At 40.9% G+C, this 18197-nt stretch overlaps 1 protein-coding gene across 1 annotated transcript in view; it reads right to left on the reverse strand.

The window, feature by feature from the left end:
* TC2N (tandem C2 domains, nuclear) overlaps positions 1-16482 on the reverse strand; it is a 44024-nt gene extending 27542 nt beyond the window's left edge. Inside the window, exons 1-3 of the mRNA XM_043556853.1 lie at positions 16390-16482; positions 3120-3242; positions 1521-1754 (exon numbers count right to left, since the gene is read on the reverse strand). Coding sequence (XP_043412788.1) covers positions 1521-1754; positions 3120-3186 — 301 coding nt within the window. The 5' untranslated portion in view covers positions 3187-3242; positions 16390-16482. The remainder of the gene's footprint in view (positions 1-1520; positions 1755-3119; positions 3243-16389) is intronic.
* Between the last annotated feature and the right edge of the window lie 1715 nt (positions 16483-18197).

Here is an 18197-nt window from a genome sequence, read left to right on the forward strand (position 1 = left end):
AATTCAACAACTGAAAAATATAATGTCTAAAATAAAAATTAACTGGATGAGCTTAACAGCTGCATGGAGATGACAGAGGAAAGAGTGAACTTGACAGTCAATAATACCCAATCTTGACAGAGGGGGAAAAAAGTTGAACAGCAAAAAAAAAAAAAAAAAAAGTCTCAGAGGCACATAAAACAATATAAAAAGGTCCAACATGTGTCTAATTGGAATCCCAAAATGAGAAGAGAAAAAGGATGGGAGGTGCCTGGGTGGCTCAATCGGTTAAGTGTCTGACTTTGGCTCAGGTAACGATCTCACGGTTTGTGGATTCAAGCCCCACATCGGGCTCTGTGCTGACAGCTCAGAGCCTGGAGCCTGATTCAGATTCTGTATCTCCCTCTGTCTGCCTGTCCTCTGCTCATGCTCTGTCTCTGTCTCCCAAAAATGGATAGATGTCAAAAAATTTTTTTAAAAAGAAGAGAAGAAGGATGGGGCAGAAAAGACTATTTGGAAAAATATTCTAGATTTTGGCAGGAGTCTGGATTACACTGTTACATGCGTTTAACCAAACTCAACAAATACAAACTTAAAACTTAGGTAGTTCATTATGTATAACATTTATATCAAAAGAAGAAAACTATAAACAGATACTGAACTCTAATAAATTACATATATGCTTAAGTATTTAGAAGTATATTAGTGTCTGCAATTTACTTTGAAATGTGTTCTTCACCCATGCCCCACTCAAAGAGGATTAATAATGGATAGAAGAATCAATAGACAGACATGTGATTAATTTTGGTAAAATATTAATTCTATGATTAATTCTATGATTCTATGTGGTGGACATTCACCATTATAGTCTTTCAACTTTTCTGTGTGTTTGAAATGTTTCATAATAAAACTTTGAGGTGGCGGGGGGGGGGGGGGGGGAGGGGACACTGTGAGAGTGTTTCAATGGACTGAAGCAAATTATTTTTAAAATACAAGAGTTACATGTTGTTTCTTCTTACCATTACTCTCTTGGCCTCTAACAACATCAACCAAAATCTACCCAATGACTATTTCATTCAAGTGGCTCTTGAGACTGGGTCATGTAGTGTAGTGGTGAAGAAAAACTACTCCATTGCTTCCTTTCTTCTCTTTACACCAAATTTTAGAAGATAGAAAATAAGAACTATCCTCAAACAAAAAAAATTTAAGAATGCTTTCTATATTTACTGATCAAATAAAAACAAATTCCTCATTTTCTTTCCAGACGTGTTAAAGATAACTGAGATACTACATGATTCCTTTCAAAAAGGACACATCTATACACAGATGTGTTGAATGTGATCAGATTTCATAATGAGATCTTTCAAAACTATTATACATTAAGTTCCTCTACAGAAAGAGCAAAACATATAAGAAACAAAATATAAAATTTATATATAAAAGGATTTTATATCTTTAAACATATGAAAGAACAAAGTAACAGAAACAATAGCATTTAAATGCTACATGTTGATTTTTAAATCCTGCCATTTATGGTTTACCTTCCAGTTCTTCCAGATGTGAAGGAGTTCCTTGTACCCTGGGCTGAATATAAGATAACTTAAACTTGGGCACCACAAATGGTACCTCTTTGCCATCAGACGGTAATTTGGAAAGTAAATAATCCTCAGTACAGCCAACCTGAGGCTTTACGGAGACAGAAGTCAATGGAGGTACACAGACAGTGGTATTCTGACATTCTGAGACTGCTGCTTTAAAGTCTCTTTCTGTGGAAACTACATATAAAAGAAGAAAAAAAGAAAAGAAAAAGAAAAATCACAAATATGAATGTAGAGTTATATATAATAATCTAAAGTTACCATGCTTTGGTACTTACTTAATCTCCTAGAAGAAACTGCTGATAGAAAAACTACCACTTCTAGGTCCTATCAAGCACTTCTGGAATCTACATTAATTCTGTCCAGGCAATATTTGCAAAATTAGCATTCCATTGCCAAAGTATATTAACTTATCATAATGGTAAAAGCAGTTTTTAAAGAAACTCATTCCCACAAAAAGAGTTCACAGATGGAAAATAAGTTTATTTTGTAGTTAATTCCACAATACTTTCAAGTAAAAGCCAGGCATTTAAAAATACTGCCAACGAAGCAATTCCTGTTGTCAGTACTAGTGGTTAGTATCAGTCTTAAATATATAAAGCAATTCCGAAAAGAAGCTAAAGGTCTCCCAAGTCTCCAAAAATCTTTACTGAATCACAAAATAAAATGTATTTTTACCCTAATACACTGGCAACTCTCCCTGTATTAGCTTCTGTGACCTATTTTGTCCTTGGTCTCAAATTATATGTGTTTCCTAAGCTGGTGACTTAGGCTGGGGAGGTAAGGGACACCCAGAGTTCATCTTTACATATGAGCGGTATTGTCTGTTGACTGGATGAAAGTTCAACTACTACTGTGTAGGAATTTGTGAAATGTTTTAATGCAAAAAGAAGCCTTCCTATTCAAATATACTAGGGAGCTATGCTCCAGACAATGAAACACAAGAAAAAGCCAAAGACAAATAAAGTTCCAGTCATAACTCTGAAGAAAATGAAGAGACCATTAAATAGAAAGGGAAATCTCCAGAAGTCCTTCATAAATATGGGGTCTTGATGAAATAATGGGTCTCTTCTCCGTTAGTCATTCATTTGTGAAAGGCGTTTTTTAATGCATTGTCATCAACTAGAACTATCTTTATTCGAATTAAAACATTTGCCGGAGTATACTGTCCCCAAACACACTCAACAGTTCTCTTCTCTCCCTGCCTTTGCCTGTGCAATTTCATCCACCTACTAATCCTCGTGTCCAATCTTCACCTTCTCTGACTTTCTTCTTGCCACGCAGTTGCTGAAGTCCTCTTCAGACTCCCATGCCGAATGCCATCTTCTCAGTGGTCATGTCCCAGGGTGTCCGCCGGGTTGAATTTCTCTCTGTCTCTTATGCCCCAGGGTACCTTATTACTTACCTGGTGTGCCTTACATTTATGTCTGCTTCCCCCATGATGTCAGGAAATATTTCTCATTTATCTTTATATTACAAAATGCCACATTTAAAAAAGATATTAAATAAATGATTGTTGATGTAAAAAGAAGCCAAACTCACAATTGTGCTTTTCTGTTTCACCATAGAAACATCCTCTACAGCAGCTCTTTAGAAATTCTGTTGCCATTACATACAATTTCTAACAGTCAGCAACTGATACAAACTTCCAATTTTAGTATCAATCTGTTGGCAGAACAGAAAACAAGTTAACATGATCAGGCTTAATGCATTAGGTATCACTAAATAAATCATATTATCTGTCTTTCTAAGATGTAATGAGGAATACAAAGCAAAAATGTTTCAAGGAAGATAGATTTTTTATCTCATATATAATTTTGTATAAGCTAGGCTTCTTATAAGTTATTAAAAGGAGATACTCAAAAATCACTAGATGAAAAATCTCAATGTTAAACCTGAAAAAAAGGGAAAATTCCACTCTCAGTCTTCTTTTTTGCCAGGTATACCCAAATCAATGCCCAAGCAAAATTTGCAAGAAAATATGGCACTCATAAAAAGTTTGAGAAAAATTTTCACTTCCTCCAAATCAATTCTTTTAGTAATCCAAAGGTCCTATAAATGGAGCCAATATACAACTTCATACTTTGTAAGTTGGTTTAACATTTAGTATTACACCAACAGAAAAATATATCTTAAACACTGTATTACAAATCAAAACCACACTCAGATATCACCTCACGCCAGTCAGAGTGGCCAAAATGAACAAATCAGGAGACTATAGGTGCTGGAGAGGATGTGGAGAAACAGGAACTCTCTTGCATTGTTGGTGGAAATGCAAACTAGTGCAGCCACTCTGGAAAAGTGTGGAGGTTCCTCAGAAAATTAAAAATAGACCTACCCTATGACCCAGCAATAGCACTGCTAGGAATTTATCCAAGGGATACAGGAGTACTGATGCATAGGGGCACTTGTACCCCAATGTTTATAGCAGCACTCTCAACAATAGCCAAATTGTGGAAAGAGCCTAAATGTCCACCAACTGATGAATGGATAAAGAAATTGTGGTTTATATACACAATGGAATACTACGTGGCAATGAGAAAGAATGAAATATGGCCCTTTGTAGCAACTTGGATGGAACTGGAGAGTGTGATGCTAAGTGAAATAAGCCATACAGAGAAAGACAGAGACCATATGGTTTCACTCTTATGTGGATCCTGAGAAACTTAACAGAAACCCATGGGGGAGGGGAAGGGGAAAAAAAAAAAAAGAGGTTAGAGCGGGAGAGAGCCAAAGCGTAAGAGACTCTTAAAAACTGAGAACAAACTGAGGGTTGATGGGGGTGGGAGGGAGGGGAGGATGGGTGATGGGCATTGAGGAAGGCACCTTTTGGGATGAGCACTGGGTGTTGTATGGAAACCAATTTGACAATAAATTTCATATATTAAAAAAAATAAATAAAGAGAAGCAAAGAAAAAGAATAAAAGGTGATTGCCATAAAAAAATAAAAATAAACACTGTATTACACACACACACACACACACACACACACACACACACACAGAGTTATCAGCTAACTAACATATAACATAAGATGGAAATAAAAGGAGTCTGTCTTACTTTTTTAAGATTTATTTTTAAGTAATATCTACACCCAGTGTAGACTTGAATTTATAACCCCAAGATCAAGAGTACTATGCTGTATCGACTGAGCCAGCCAAGCGCCCTGGGAGTCTGTTTTAAATTTACCAGGAACTTAAGTTTGTATTAAGAACTTTATGTCCAATTGCCCACCTTGGGCTCACGGACTTTATTCCAAATGCACTCTCTTCATTTATGCCTACTTAAACTCTGTACATTTTTCATAGGAAATTCCAATGCATACAAAAGATGATAAAATGATGTAAGAAAATCCCTATCACCCAGATGAAAGAGTTATCAACTCACAGCAAATCTTAATTCATCTCTACCTTCCCACTTCCGTTTCTGGGATCTGTAAGTAACACATCTGCTGACTTCACTTCCTTTGTGTGGGTGTACTGACACTGTGCCTTCGATCAAAACGACCCCGGGGGGTTTTCATTTCCCCAAAGTGGGAGCTCAGATGATGAGGGAACTAACTACCTGCAGACCCCTGCGGGTGGCTCGTACCTCCCCATTCAGCAGGCTATAATCTGCAAATTCTTAATGCAATACACTAGCTCCAGCTTCCAAATACAGACACCAACAAAGTATTTGTTAAAATGCCAATCTGATAGGAAAGAAATGATATCTTGTGTTGTTTTAATTAGCATCTCTTTTACGTGAGGTTGGGCACCTTTTCATATAAGGCTAATCTGTATTTGTTTCTATGAACTCGCTGTTCATTACCTTTTTTGCCCATCTTTTCTATAAAGCTATTGGTCCTTTCCTGCCTCAGTTATAGAGGATTTTTATATAGTTGAGAGATTAATGCGTTGTCCATGATATAAGTGGCAAACATTCTTCCAGTCTGTCATTGTCTTTTTGAGGTATTTTCTGCCTTGTGGGGGGAGGGGGTGTGGGGGGGGGATGTGTGTGTGTATATATACACACACACATAAAAACATACATGAATATGTGAATACACACACACGTAGTTATGGTTACCTAAGTTTTCCCTCTTTGTTTCTGGATTTGGACTCACAGGAAACTTTTCCTCATACGTAGGTCATAAAAGACTTTACCCATGGTCTTTTCTAATACTTAGTATGGTGTTACTTTCTATATTAACACCCCAGTGTACATACAGTATGAGAAGTAGATTCAATCCTACCTTTCCCAGTTGGCTATTCCAGTATCACAAACACCATTTATTTAAAATTCTGTATTTTCTCCAATGATTTTAGAATGCTGCCTTTATTATAGACTAAATTTCCACATATAATTGAGATATTTATATATTTTCTATTCTCTTCAACTGGACTGTCTTTTCCTGTAACACATTTTAAAGTGCAGGAGCACCTGGGTGGCTCAGGTGGTTAAATGTCCAACTTCAGCTCACCTCATGATCTCGTGGTCCATGAGTTTGAGCCCAGTGTCGGGCTCTGTGCCCAACAGCTCAGAGCCTGGAGCCTGCTTCAGATTCTGCGTCTTGCTCTCTCTCTGCCCCTCCCCCCTCTCAAAAATAAACATTAAAAAATTAATAAAAAATAAATAAAATGATAATGGCCTATAGTAATATGCTCTCATATGCAGCAGGGCTGGCCCCCCAACCTTACTGCTCTTTAATTTCAAGGTTTTCCCAGCTTTTCTTGCTTGTCTGTTCTTACTAATGAACTTTATAATCTGTCTAGCCCCAGGAGGAAAAATCTAATGGTACTTTTGTTGGGATTCTGTTATATTTATAAATGATTTTATAAAAAAAAAAACTGACATTCTTAAGATGTTGTGCATGCCTACCCAGAACATTTGTTCTAGTCTGTGTTTGTATTTTGAAATTTTTTTTTTAACGTTTATTTATTTTTTTGAGACAGAGAGAGACAGAGCATGAACAGGGGAGGGGCAGAGAGAGAGGGAGACACAGAATCCGAAACGGGCTCCAGGCTCTGAGCTGTCAGCACAGAGCCCGACGCGGGGCTCGAACTCACGGACACTCATCAAACCACATTTCTGACCCCCAGCCAGCCTGCAAATACTTTACATTAATCATGAAAGGAATGTGGGAGGACTGGTTAAAAACCATTACTGCTTCTCAAAGGTCCTCAAAGTTGATGGCCTTGAGTCATCCAAAATGAACTGGGGACTATGGGGGAGGGATGCAGAAAACAACTTTATGTGAATATGAATAAGGCAGATAGATGGGGCACCTGGGTGGCTCAGTCAGTTAAGCTTCTGACTCTTGCTTTCGGCTGAGGTCACGATCTCATGATTCATGAGATCGAGCTCTGCATTGGGCTCTGCGTGGATAGCACGGAGTCTGCTTGGGATTCTCTCTTTCCATCTCTCTCTGCCCCTCCCCAGTTCATGTGTTCGTTCTCTCTCTCTCTCTCTCAAAAGTAAATAAAAACTTAAAAAGAAAAAGAAGGCAGATAGAGTTTGCATGACAGACTACTGGAGAGTAGAGAGGTACACACAGAGACAACCACAGACCTCAGCAAACCCTCCCCCTACCCCCCAGGATTCAGCAGGGCACTGCTCAGAGCACGCACACAAGCAAATCGCACAAGACTGGGCAAAGACCACCAGAAAAGATTACAAAAACCATACCATCTCTTGCCAAGGTCAGGACTCATGTCTGTTCCCACCAACCAAACTGGGATAACCTCATAATTCACAGGACACTGGGTAGAATACTTAGAAGGGTCTTGCCTCCATGGGGTAATAAATAGCCCTAACTAAATGCTAGTCTGCTTTCCAACCAACAAATTTAAAAAGCAAGACTCAAAAGGATCAAACCATTTTCAAAAAAAACTATGTCCTGGGGTACCTGGGTGGCTCAGCTGGCTAAACACCTGAGGACTTGGTTCATGTCATGATCTCATGGTTCATGAGTTCGAGCCCTGCATCTGCTGTCAGCACAGAGCCCGCTTCAGATCCTCTGTCCCCCTCTCTCCCTGTCCTACCCCCACTGGTTCTCTCTCTCTTTCAAGATAAACAAACAAATATGCCCCAAAGCAAAAAATACTTCTAAAAATCTAAAAATATCCAGCACACAAGGTAAAATTCACAATATCTGGCATCCAATAAAAAAACGACCAAACATGCAAAAAGGAAAAAAAAAAAAAACCACTGAGAAAAATCAACCAACTGGAACCACACAGAAATACATGGACAGTTAGACTTTAAAACATTTCTGACACTGTATGTTCAAAAAGTTAAGAAGTCACATGATAGATACAAAAAAGATGCAACTTCTAAAAATGAAAATTATAGTATCTGAGGTAGAAGATACACTGGATGGGATTAATAGCAGATGAGATATTGCAAAAGAAAAGATTAAAGAACTTAAAGGCACAGGTAGAGAAACTACCCAAAATGAAACAAAGAGAAAAAAGAACAAAGACAAAATAAAAAGAACATCTGTGACCCATGAGATAATTTCCAGCAGCCTAATAAACATGTAATTGAAATCCATGAAGGAGATGGGGGGAGGCAGAAAAAATATTTGAAGAAATAATACTAAAAATGTTCACATTTGATAACTACCAACCACAGATCTAAGAACCTCAACAAACACTAAGCATAGAAAGTATGAAGAAAACTATGCCAAGACACATCACAATAACATGGCTCAAAGCCAGTGATAAAGAGGAAATTTCAAAAGCAGCTGGAAAAAAGGAAGGACTTGTATTTTACTTCATTAAATATAGCCTATCATAGTTTTGTTTGTTTGTTTTTTGAGAGAGAGGGCAAGCGGGAGAGAGGGGCAGAGGGAGAGAAAGAAGGCTCCGTGCTACCAGCATAAAGCCTGACGCGGGGCTCGATCCTATGACTGAGATCATGACCTGAGTGAAAAATCAGGAGTCAGATGCTTAACTGATTGAGCCACCCAGGTGCCCTGAGCCCATCCTAGTTATTTTAATAATCCATAAGTAGTAATTCCAATATGTAAGCTTTTGTAAGTTTACTTCTTATTATCTGTTGTTTCTGCTGACTCTTGTTCAGGCTGTCTTATTTCCTGTGCACTTGGTCATCTTTGACAAATTATTCAGTGACTTTGAAACTTTATTCGCAGAACTTTTTAGAGACAAAGATAAAAATACACTGCCACAGAGAATACCTGCATTTGTTTACCATATTATTTTAAATTCATACATTGACATATAACCCAATTTAAAAATGGGCAAAGGATGTGAATAGACTCTCTAAAGAAATACGACAGATAAATGACCAATAAACAACATGAAAAGGTGCTTAACATCAGCAGTAATGGGAAATGCAAATCAAAGCCACGAGATACCAATCCACATACATTGAGGATGGCTATAACCAAAAAGACAGACAAAAACAAGTGTTGACAAAGATCTAGAGAAACCGGGAACCCTCAAAGATTATTGGTGAGAATAAAAACTGGTGCGGCTGCTTTGGGAAATGGTACGGGAGTTCCTCCATGGAATTACCATATGACCCAAGAATTCCACTCCATAGGTAACAGCTATGAGAATGAAAACTATATTTCCATACAAAAATTGTACACAAATGCTCACGGCAGCATTATTCATAATAGCCAAAAAGCGGATACAACCCAAATGTCCATCAACTAACAAACAGAAATACAAAAACAAAATATGGTAGAATCTTATTCAGCCATTAAAACGAATCGAGTACTGGGGCGCCTGGGTGACTCAGTCGGTTAAGCGGCCGACTTCGGCTCAGGTCATGATCTCGTGGTCCGTGAGTTCAAGCCCCACGTCAGGCTCTGTGCTGACAGTTCAGAGCCTGGAGCCTGTTTCAGATTCTGTGTCTCCCTCTCTCTGACCCTCCACCGTTCATGCTCTGTCTCTCTCTGTCTCAAAAATAAATAAATGTTAAAAAAAAATTTTTTTTAATAAATAAATAAATAATAAAAAAAATAAAACGAACCAAGTACAGATTCATGTTACCAAACAGATAAACCTTGAAAACACGCTAAGTGAAAAAGGCAAGACACAAAAGGCCACGTATTGTATAATTTCATTTACATGAAATTCCCAGAATAAGCAAATCCATAGAAATAGAAAGCACATTAGTGATTTCCAGAGATTGGGGGAAAAGGGGGAAATGAGAAGTGACTGCTAACGGGTACAGGTTTCTTTCCGGGGGAAAAAATGGTCTAGAATTAGTGATGACGGTTGCACAACTTTGTGAATATATGAAAAACCACTGAACTGTATACTTCAAAAGGGTGAGTTTTATGGTATGTGAATTGTATCTAAAGAAAAATAAGATATTAAAAAAATTACATCTTGGAATTTTGGGGGGACCACCAAGGTGATGTGAACCACCTCTCTACCACCGTCCATGGTTACAACTTTCCAAGGACACGTTTTCTTCTCCTGTTTTACTTGGCGTCAAGGCAACTTTCCTTGTGGTTCCCTAAAAGAGGTAGAGTGAGTTTTAGTCCTTGAGGCCACAGACCTTTGGGATTTCCAGAATTAGAGGCAGAGAGTCTCTTGTTAGCTTACCTTGAACGAGCCCTAGGCTGACTTCTAACTACGCCTCCTGTCCTGTAAATCCACCGAATTCTTAATCAAATCTAATCAAGTCTCCCCAGTTTAGCAAATGCACTCAGAGCAAGTAAGAATTAAGGGCTCCTTTAGTCTCTGGTTTTCAGCTTTCTCTTTGATTTGGGCATATTAATTCGTAAGTACCTTTTTTAAAAATTGCACCACAGCATTCTTAGCTATTTTCAGTGTGAAAGTTTTTCCAAATCTTAACTATATTCCCAAAATGAAAATTCTCTATTTACTTTTCAAGTTAGAATGAACTCTGATGAGTTAGGACAGGATCTGCAAAAACAAAAAGCCTGATATAGTCTACATTAAAGTAGCTTCAGTATTCCTTGTGACTTCAGCTGATTACAGTAGATATTTAAGATTTAAAATACATTCCAATGAAAGTTTACTTTAGAAAAAAAATTAATTTGAGGGGGAGTCTAGTTTTAAAAGAATTGTAAGTAGGTGACTCCTTCTCTTAGGTATCAAGGCTCTTTACACAATTAAAGTAAATATGATTGCAGCAAGAATACACAAAGAGACCAAAGAAAGATTAGTCCAAAAACGTATGCACACATATATGGAAACTTGGCATATGATGCGTATAGATCCGTAGGAGGAAAACCAGAATGTTCAATAAATGATGCTAGGAAAAACTGATTACCCGTCTGGAAAATAAAATGAAACTGGACCCCCACTTCACATGACACAAAAATCAATCACATATGGATTAAAGACGTAAATACAAAAGGCAATACTATTTTAAAGCTTTCAGAAGAAAATATAAGACTACATCTTTCTAACCTCAAGGAAAAGAAAAATGTGTTAAGCAAGATGCCAAGGGGCACCTGGGTGACTCAGTTGGTTAAGTGTCTGACTCTGGATTTCGGCTCAGGTCATGATCTCAAAGTCGTGAGATTGAGCCCTGCTTGGGGCTTTGCACTGAGTGTAGAGCCTGCCTGGGATATTCTCTCTTGCTCGCAAGCTCACTGTCTCTCTGCCCCTCTCCCACTCACAGGCGCACACACACTTTCTCTCTCTAAAAATAAACAAATAAACATTAAAAAAAAAAAAGCCGAAGCTTAAAAACAAAAAGATGCCAAAATCATACACCATAAAGACAAAGTCTGAAACACTGAAGTACTCTAAACTATAGAATACATCTATCAAAAACCATATAAAGTAAAAGACAAGCCACTTGCTGGGGAGAAGATATTTCCCACATGCATAACCAATCAGACTCAGTACCATAAATAAATAAATACAACTTCTAGAAGGAGATTTTTTTAAGTCAAAAAAATAGGCAAAAGACATAAACAGACATAACAGAATTGTGGAACATCTGACACCATCAGTAATTAAGGAAATGTAAATTCAACCTTCAATGGAGGACCATTTCTCACCCACCAGATTGTCGAAAAGAAACAATTCAGATCATTACAAATGTTGTTGTACAAACGTCTCAAATGTTGAGGAAGGGAACAAAGTGAACATTGAACACACTGCCTGTGGAAGTATAAACTGGTATAACCACTTTACAAAACAATTCAGTATGGGGGCACCTGGGTGGCTCAGTCGGTTAAACGTCTGACTCTCGGTTTCAGCTCAGGTCATGAACTCACCATTTGTGAGACAGATCCCCGGGTCTGGCAGTGCAGATAGACCACACTGCCAGAGTAGAGCCTGCTTGGGAGTCCCTCTCTCTCTCCCTCTCTCTCTCTGCCCCTCCCTCACTCACGCTGACATTCTCTCTCAAGAAAAAGAAAAATTCAGTATGTTCTAGCAAAACTGAAGATCCACAACTCTACTTCTGGGCAAAGAGACATGCGTTAGAATGGCCATAACAAAACAGCTCTTAGTGGCAAAGAGTGAAAATTAAATTAAAAAAAAAAAAAAAAAAAAGAAAATGGAAAATGTCCCTAAATATCCATTAACAGGAAAACGGATAAACAGCAGTAAAGTCATACAATGGAATGATATAGAGCAATAAAAAGTAAATGAACTGTAACATAGCAACATCAACAAATCTCATAAATATAATATACCAAAAAAAAGTAGCAGCATGGAAAGAGAGAGACACAGTCAGGGCTTTGAAAATATTCATAAGTATTGTTTCTTTTAAATTTTTTTTCATGTTTATTTTTGAGAGACAGAGACAGAGACAGAGACAGAGACAGAGTGTGAGTGGGGAAGGGGCAGAGAGAGAGGGAGACAGAGAAAGGGGCAGAGAGAGAGGGAGACAGAGAATCCAAAGCAGGGTCCAGGCTCTGAGCTGTCAGCACAGAGCCCGACATGGGGCTCGAACTCATGGACTGTGAGATCATGACCTGAGCCAGAGTCAGACACCCAACTGACTGAGCCAGCCAGGTGCCCCAATAAGTATTATTTCTAAAGCATGATATGAGTACAGGGGCATTTATTTTATTTGTATTCTCTAAATCTATAGCTGTGTGAAAAGTACTATTTTGTACATATGAAATAATTTCTCATTTAAAAATTAAGTAAATGCATGGCTGTGGTTGAAAACATGAAAATTACAGAAAACTATATGAAGAAAATAAAAATTATCAATAATCCCATCACCCTGAGATAACTACAGTATTTAAAAGAAAAAATATATTTAGCATATCTTTTTCTACTATTTAAAAAAAAATTTTTTTTAATGTTTATTTATTTTTGAGAGAGACACAGAGCACAAGCAGGGGAGGGGCAGAAAGAGACAGACAGAATCTGAAGCAGGCTCCAGGCTCTGAGATGTCAGCACAGAGCCGGATGCGGGGCTCCAACCCACAAACCGCGAGATCATGATCTGAGCCGAAGTTGGATGCTTAACCGACTGAGCCACCCAGGAACCCCATCTTCCACTATTTTTATTTATTTTTTTACACCTTTACTGAGGTACTTACAGTAAATTATACACATTTAAAAAGTTTTTTTTATTATGTTTATTTACTTTTGACAGAGAGAGACAGGGCACGAGAGGGGGAGGGGCAGAGAGAGAAGGAGACACAGAATCCGAAACAGGCTCCAGGCTCTGAGCTGTCAGCACGGAGCCCGACGCGGGGCTCAAACTCACAGACCGTGAGATCATGACCTGAGCCGAAGTCGGAAGCTCAACCGACTGAGCCATCCAGGCATCCCTATACATATTTAAAATGTATAATTACATGAGTCAAACATATGTATACACTGGTGAAAGCATCTTCACAACCAAGAAGATGAAGGGGTGCCTGGGTGGCTCAGTCGGTTAAGCGCCCAACTCTTGATTTCGGCTCAGGTCATGATCTCACTGTTCATGAGATCGAGCCCTGTGCAGGGCCTGCTTGGGATTCTCTCTTTCTGCCCCTCCCCCCACCCCCATCTCCATTCTCTCTCTCAAAATAAATAAACAACAAAAAAAAAGAAAGTGAACACACTCACCATTCCCAAAAGTTTCCTCACACCCCTTTCCAGTCCTTTTCCTTTGCACCCATCCTCTGTTGTCTGTTACTTTAGGCTACTTTGCATTTTCTAGGATTTTGTCAGGTTTGAACACACTTTATGCCTATGTCACACACTTGACACTGACAGGTTTTCCAAAATGCTTCACCAATTTACACTTCCATCAGCAGAGAATGAGCGTTCCAGGTGCTCCATATCCTTTGCAACATTTGGTTATTGGCCTTTTCCATTGTAGGGAGTATTTGCATATTCCCCAGATAAATATACATAAAACTACTTGTCTGAACGGCAACGAAAAAAATTAAACTTCAATGATGACCAAGTGACACTCATTGTAAAGAAATTTTCACGTTAAGGGCATTTTCCCTTGAATGCATGGTAATAACTGAAGCAAAGCCCTTGGTGCATGCCTCATGAATTCCGATTTAGTAAAGACGTCTGATTTCCACATAAGAGATTTAGAAGAATCACTGAAATATATAAGAGGAATCACATGACTTGAATGCAAGCTGGGAGTATCACAGTCCTGGAACTCAGGTGAAATACAATCCAACACAGTTTGTGAAAGTGTGACTTTAACACAGATAACACCAGACCCCAAGAGACCAAAATACCACTAAGATCACGATCATTTGAATGAGGGACGATGAAAATCTTTCTCACAATAGTTCTATTCAGTCTGCTCAGCTACTTGCTCTCAGCTTCTGCTACTTAACCACGAGAGGGGAACAATGCTGTGAGATGCACTTTAACATAAGGGTATTCGACTGTCCTTATATTCTTTCCAAACGGACCATAAACTCCCCTCTACCACCCTGTAACTTCTTCTAATCTTTGTCTCTCAAAATAAGGACTCTACACTCCTTATCTTTATTTCTTCATTCTCTATTTACTCCTCAAATTCATTCATATTTGGCTTCTATCGTTATCATTTTACTTATATTGTGTTTGCTGAGGTCAATGACCTCCTCCTATCCTAACTACCAAAGCCAAGAGACATTTAATCAGCGCCTATCTTCCAGATCCTTCTGACTCATTTGACTGAGATAGATTTCCCTCCTGATTAAAACTCTTTCCTCTCCCGGCTTCTAAGCACCATTATCTGCTAGATTTTCCTCCTTCTTTCCTGAATTCTCCTTCTCACTCTCCATGGCTGTCTCTATACAGCACTTCAATGTTGGTTTCCCATGCTTGGTCTTCTTTTCTTGTTCTTACTGGAAGATTTCTTCCACTCTCACGGGACTAACTACACAAATCCATGATGCTTCCAACATTTACAACTCTTATCCTGACTTCAGAAAATCCCAATACTAGACAGGTCTGCCAGATGGTCTCCAAGAATCTCACTGCTTTTCTCTCAGCCTGAATTAATCTCAGTCTGTTAGCTTTATGCGTGAATACAATTATAATTCAAGTGGAGCCAATAAAATACAAGAGATACTTTTGAAATATTTTTCTTGAAGGGTTTAAAGAAACACAAATTTTTATAAAGACTTTCCTCCAGTTACGAAGGTAACTCATAGTAACCAAAACTACAAAACACAAGAGATAAAAGGCAAATCTCCTCCACTCCCAGATCTCAAAGGCAAGCAATATTAACATGTCCTTCCAGAAGAAGCAGTTTTTCACCACAATGAAGTCACATACCAAAACATCAAATTAGTAAATAGACGGTGTTGTTGTTAACTCTTCGTATTTTCCAGGCTACTTTTTGCAGTATTAATCAGAAGACAAAATTCTATTACGTGCCTACCTGGAGTGAGAAAATTAATAATATTCTAAAAACCAACGCAATCCTTTTACATGCTGTATTTTTTAGTATTCTAAAGGAATCGGTGTTTTTGGCTTGGCAACTATCTTGCCTATCCCTGGACGCCTACCTGTGTGCAATATACCCCACAAATCGGCCCTCCTACTTTCCTTTATTTAAAGGAAACCACAGCGAAGAAGAAGAAGAAGAAGAAGAAGAAGAAGAAGAAGAAGAAGAAGAAGAAGAAGAAGAAGAAAAACTGTAAGAGACAGAAGCCAAATCTAAAATCAAGCTGGGTGTATAATTCCTGTTTTGCAAAAACCATAGGGAAGTGACATTTTGATACCCCCTTCTCTGCTTCTACAAGTTTCAGAAACGTCACAGGTTAAAGACACTCCGCTAATGTGTTCTTACCCGACTCTCCAGGCAAAGAAGTTCGCTTCCCTCTTTGCCCAGAGGCCACCTGTACCGGGCAGACAGCGGGGTGCGGGGTGCGGGCCGGGATCCCTTCCCTCCCGTCCGGGCGTCCCAGTGAGCGGACCCGGGCAGGGCAGGGGCCTGGCCTCGCCCCCCACTCCTGAGTCACTGAGCCCCCTCCCCGCCGAGGCCACGGTGAGCTCGGCTGTCCGGGGACCTCAGACCTCCCCGAGGGCTCCGGAGAGCAGGTGTCCCTGAGAGACTCGGGAAACCGACCCCCCACCCCCACCCCCAGCCCCCAAGCAAGGCGACGTTTCTAAAGAGTGAAAGGAGACGAAAAACAGTACACATCCGCAAGCCCCGGGCGGCTGGGGCAGGGGCCGCTCTCACACCGCGCCCCCCACCCCCAGAGGCCCCCGACAGCGGCCGCTCGAGGCCCGCGCCACGCTGCGCGCCCGGAAGCGGCCCCACGGCGCACCTGAGCCCAAGGCCCCCTCCCCGCCCGAGACGTGCCGCCCGGCCGCCCCGCGCGGGGTCTCCACGCGCCGCTCCCGGGCGCCCCCCGCTCCACGCCGCGCTGAGACGGCGCCGCGCGGCCGAGGCCGGTTACCTCCTGCAGCCAGCGGGCGCTCCGCCGTGGCCTCCCGCGGGAGCCGGGCCCGGGGTCACCTCGTGCGGCCGCGCCCCGAGACCCCGCCCCCGGTCCCTCCAAGTCCGCCCCGCCCCTCCGGAGGTGCGCGCCGAGGGGCGGGGCGGGGCCGCCCGGCCGGTACCTGAGCGCGCGAGTCTGCGCGCTCGGCCCCTCCCTCCCCGCCTCTCCCAGCCGCTGCCCTGGGCCCCTCCGGAGAGGTCTTTGGAGTGCCTGGAGGGGTCAGAAGGGAGATAGAAACTAACCGAGGGACAGAGGGAACGTTTGGGGCCTGATGAACTTTTATGTAGAGGGGACGGAGGAGCAGTGTTTCTTGCCAGAGGTGTGATTGCACCCTTGGAAACGGAAGAAGCTTTTCTTAGCTGCCTTGTAGCGTCACCTGACTTTCCACCCTAATTTTAAATTCTTTAAGGATCAGCCCGCTTCTCTTCACTTTTGTGGCTTCACAGCTACTACCACCTCGCTAGCAATAGGTCTGTTGGAAGGTGTCTACTACAGTGCCCGGGCCCCCATATTATGCTAGAATCCACTCTAGCACCCTGGCAAGGAGTGGACTCGCCCTTTTCTTTTATGCCTCCCACGGTGGGAGTCTCAGTCCCGTTCCTGGAAAGTTGTTGAGTGGATTCCTAGATTACCTGTTGATGAATGGCTCAGCTTTTGAAAGGCTGAGGAAGTACGAATTGAAGTAAAGGTAAGCCTTTTCTTCCCAAGGAGCAGTCTGTCCCAAAGGGGGTAAGTGGGTTCTGTTCATCTCCAGGCCCTACAGATGCTGGAGTGCAGGTGGAGGGGGGGGGCTAGATCCCAAGATCAAATTAATCTGGGAAACAGACACAGTATAATTACCCTCCTTGAGAGTCACGGGCACTTAACACGCTTAAGAACTGTGTTTTGCTTTGTATCATCCTGTAGTTCCCAACTTTATTTGACCTGAAGGATGGTAGGCCAAAATATGCCACTTTGACATAAGGGTTATTTTAAGTTAAAGGCACTTGAAAAACAGCAGATACAAGAAGATCACTCTGACCCTCCTTTTTCTTCCTGAAAGTGGAAGATGAAACTCCCCAGTGAAAGATGTCTTCCCTATACTGGGAGGCAAGAAACATTCTTATCACCAGGGAGTAGAGGATAAAGGAAGTCTATACACACAAACCTTGTGAAACTAACCCTGATCTTCCTAGTCCCTTCACCATTATCTGCCCCAGCTCAAGCCCCTTTTCCATTATTTAGCACCCTTTGTTCAACTTAGTATATAATGTTCATCTCTAACTGCTTCTTTGGATCTTCATTCTCCCATAAGGGCTGCTGTGTCCATGTGAAAGATCTGTATGCTTCACTCCTGTTCATCTATGCCAACTTAATTCTCAGTCCCAGCCAGAAACCCTAAAAGGGTGGCGGTAAAGTTTCGCCTCCCTTACACACCACACAACTCTCTTTCTGAGAGATGCCTGTTGCCATCCTGGGGAATTAGTGTTTCAACTCACACGCTTTGATAAACACTGCTTAAAAGTCCTCGTACAGGGGCGCCTGGGTGGCACAGTCGGTTAAGCGTCCGACTTCAGCCAGGTCACGATCTCGCAGTCCGTGAGTTCGAGCCCCGCATCAGGCTCTGGGCTGATGGCTCAGAGCCTGGAGCCTGTTTCCGATTCTGTGTCTCCCTCTCTCTCTGCCCCTCCCCCGTTCATGCTCTGTCTCTCTCTGTCCCAAAAATAAAATAAAACGTTGAAAAAAAAATTAAAAAAAAAAAAGTCCTCGTACATTCACCTTCAATC

Source organism: Prionailurus bengalensis, chromosome B3 (assembly GCF_016509475.1).
Source record: "Prionailurus bengalensis isolate Pbe53 chromosome B3, Fcat_Pben_1.1_paternal_pri, whole genome shotgun sequence".
Taxonomy (NCBI): domain Eukaryota; kingdom Metazoa; phylum Chordata; class Mammalia; order Carnivora; family Felidae; genus Prionailurus; species Prionailurus bengalensis.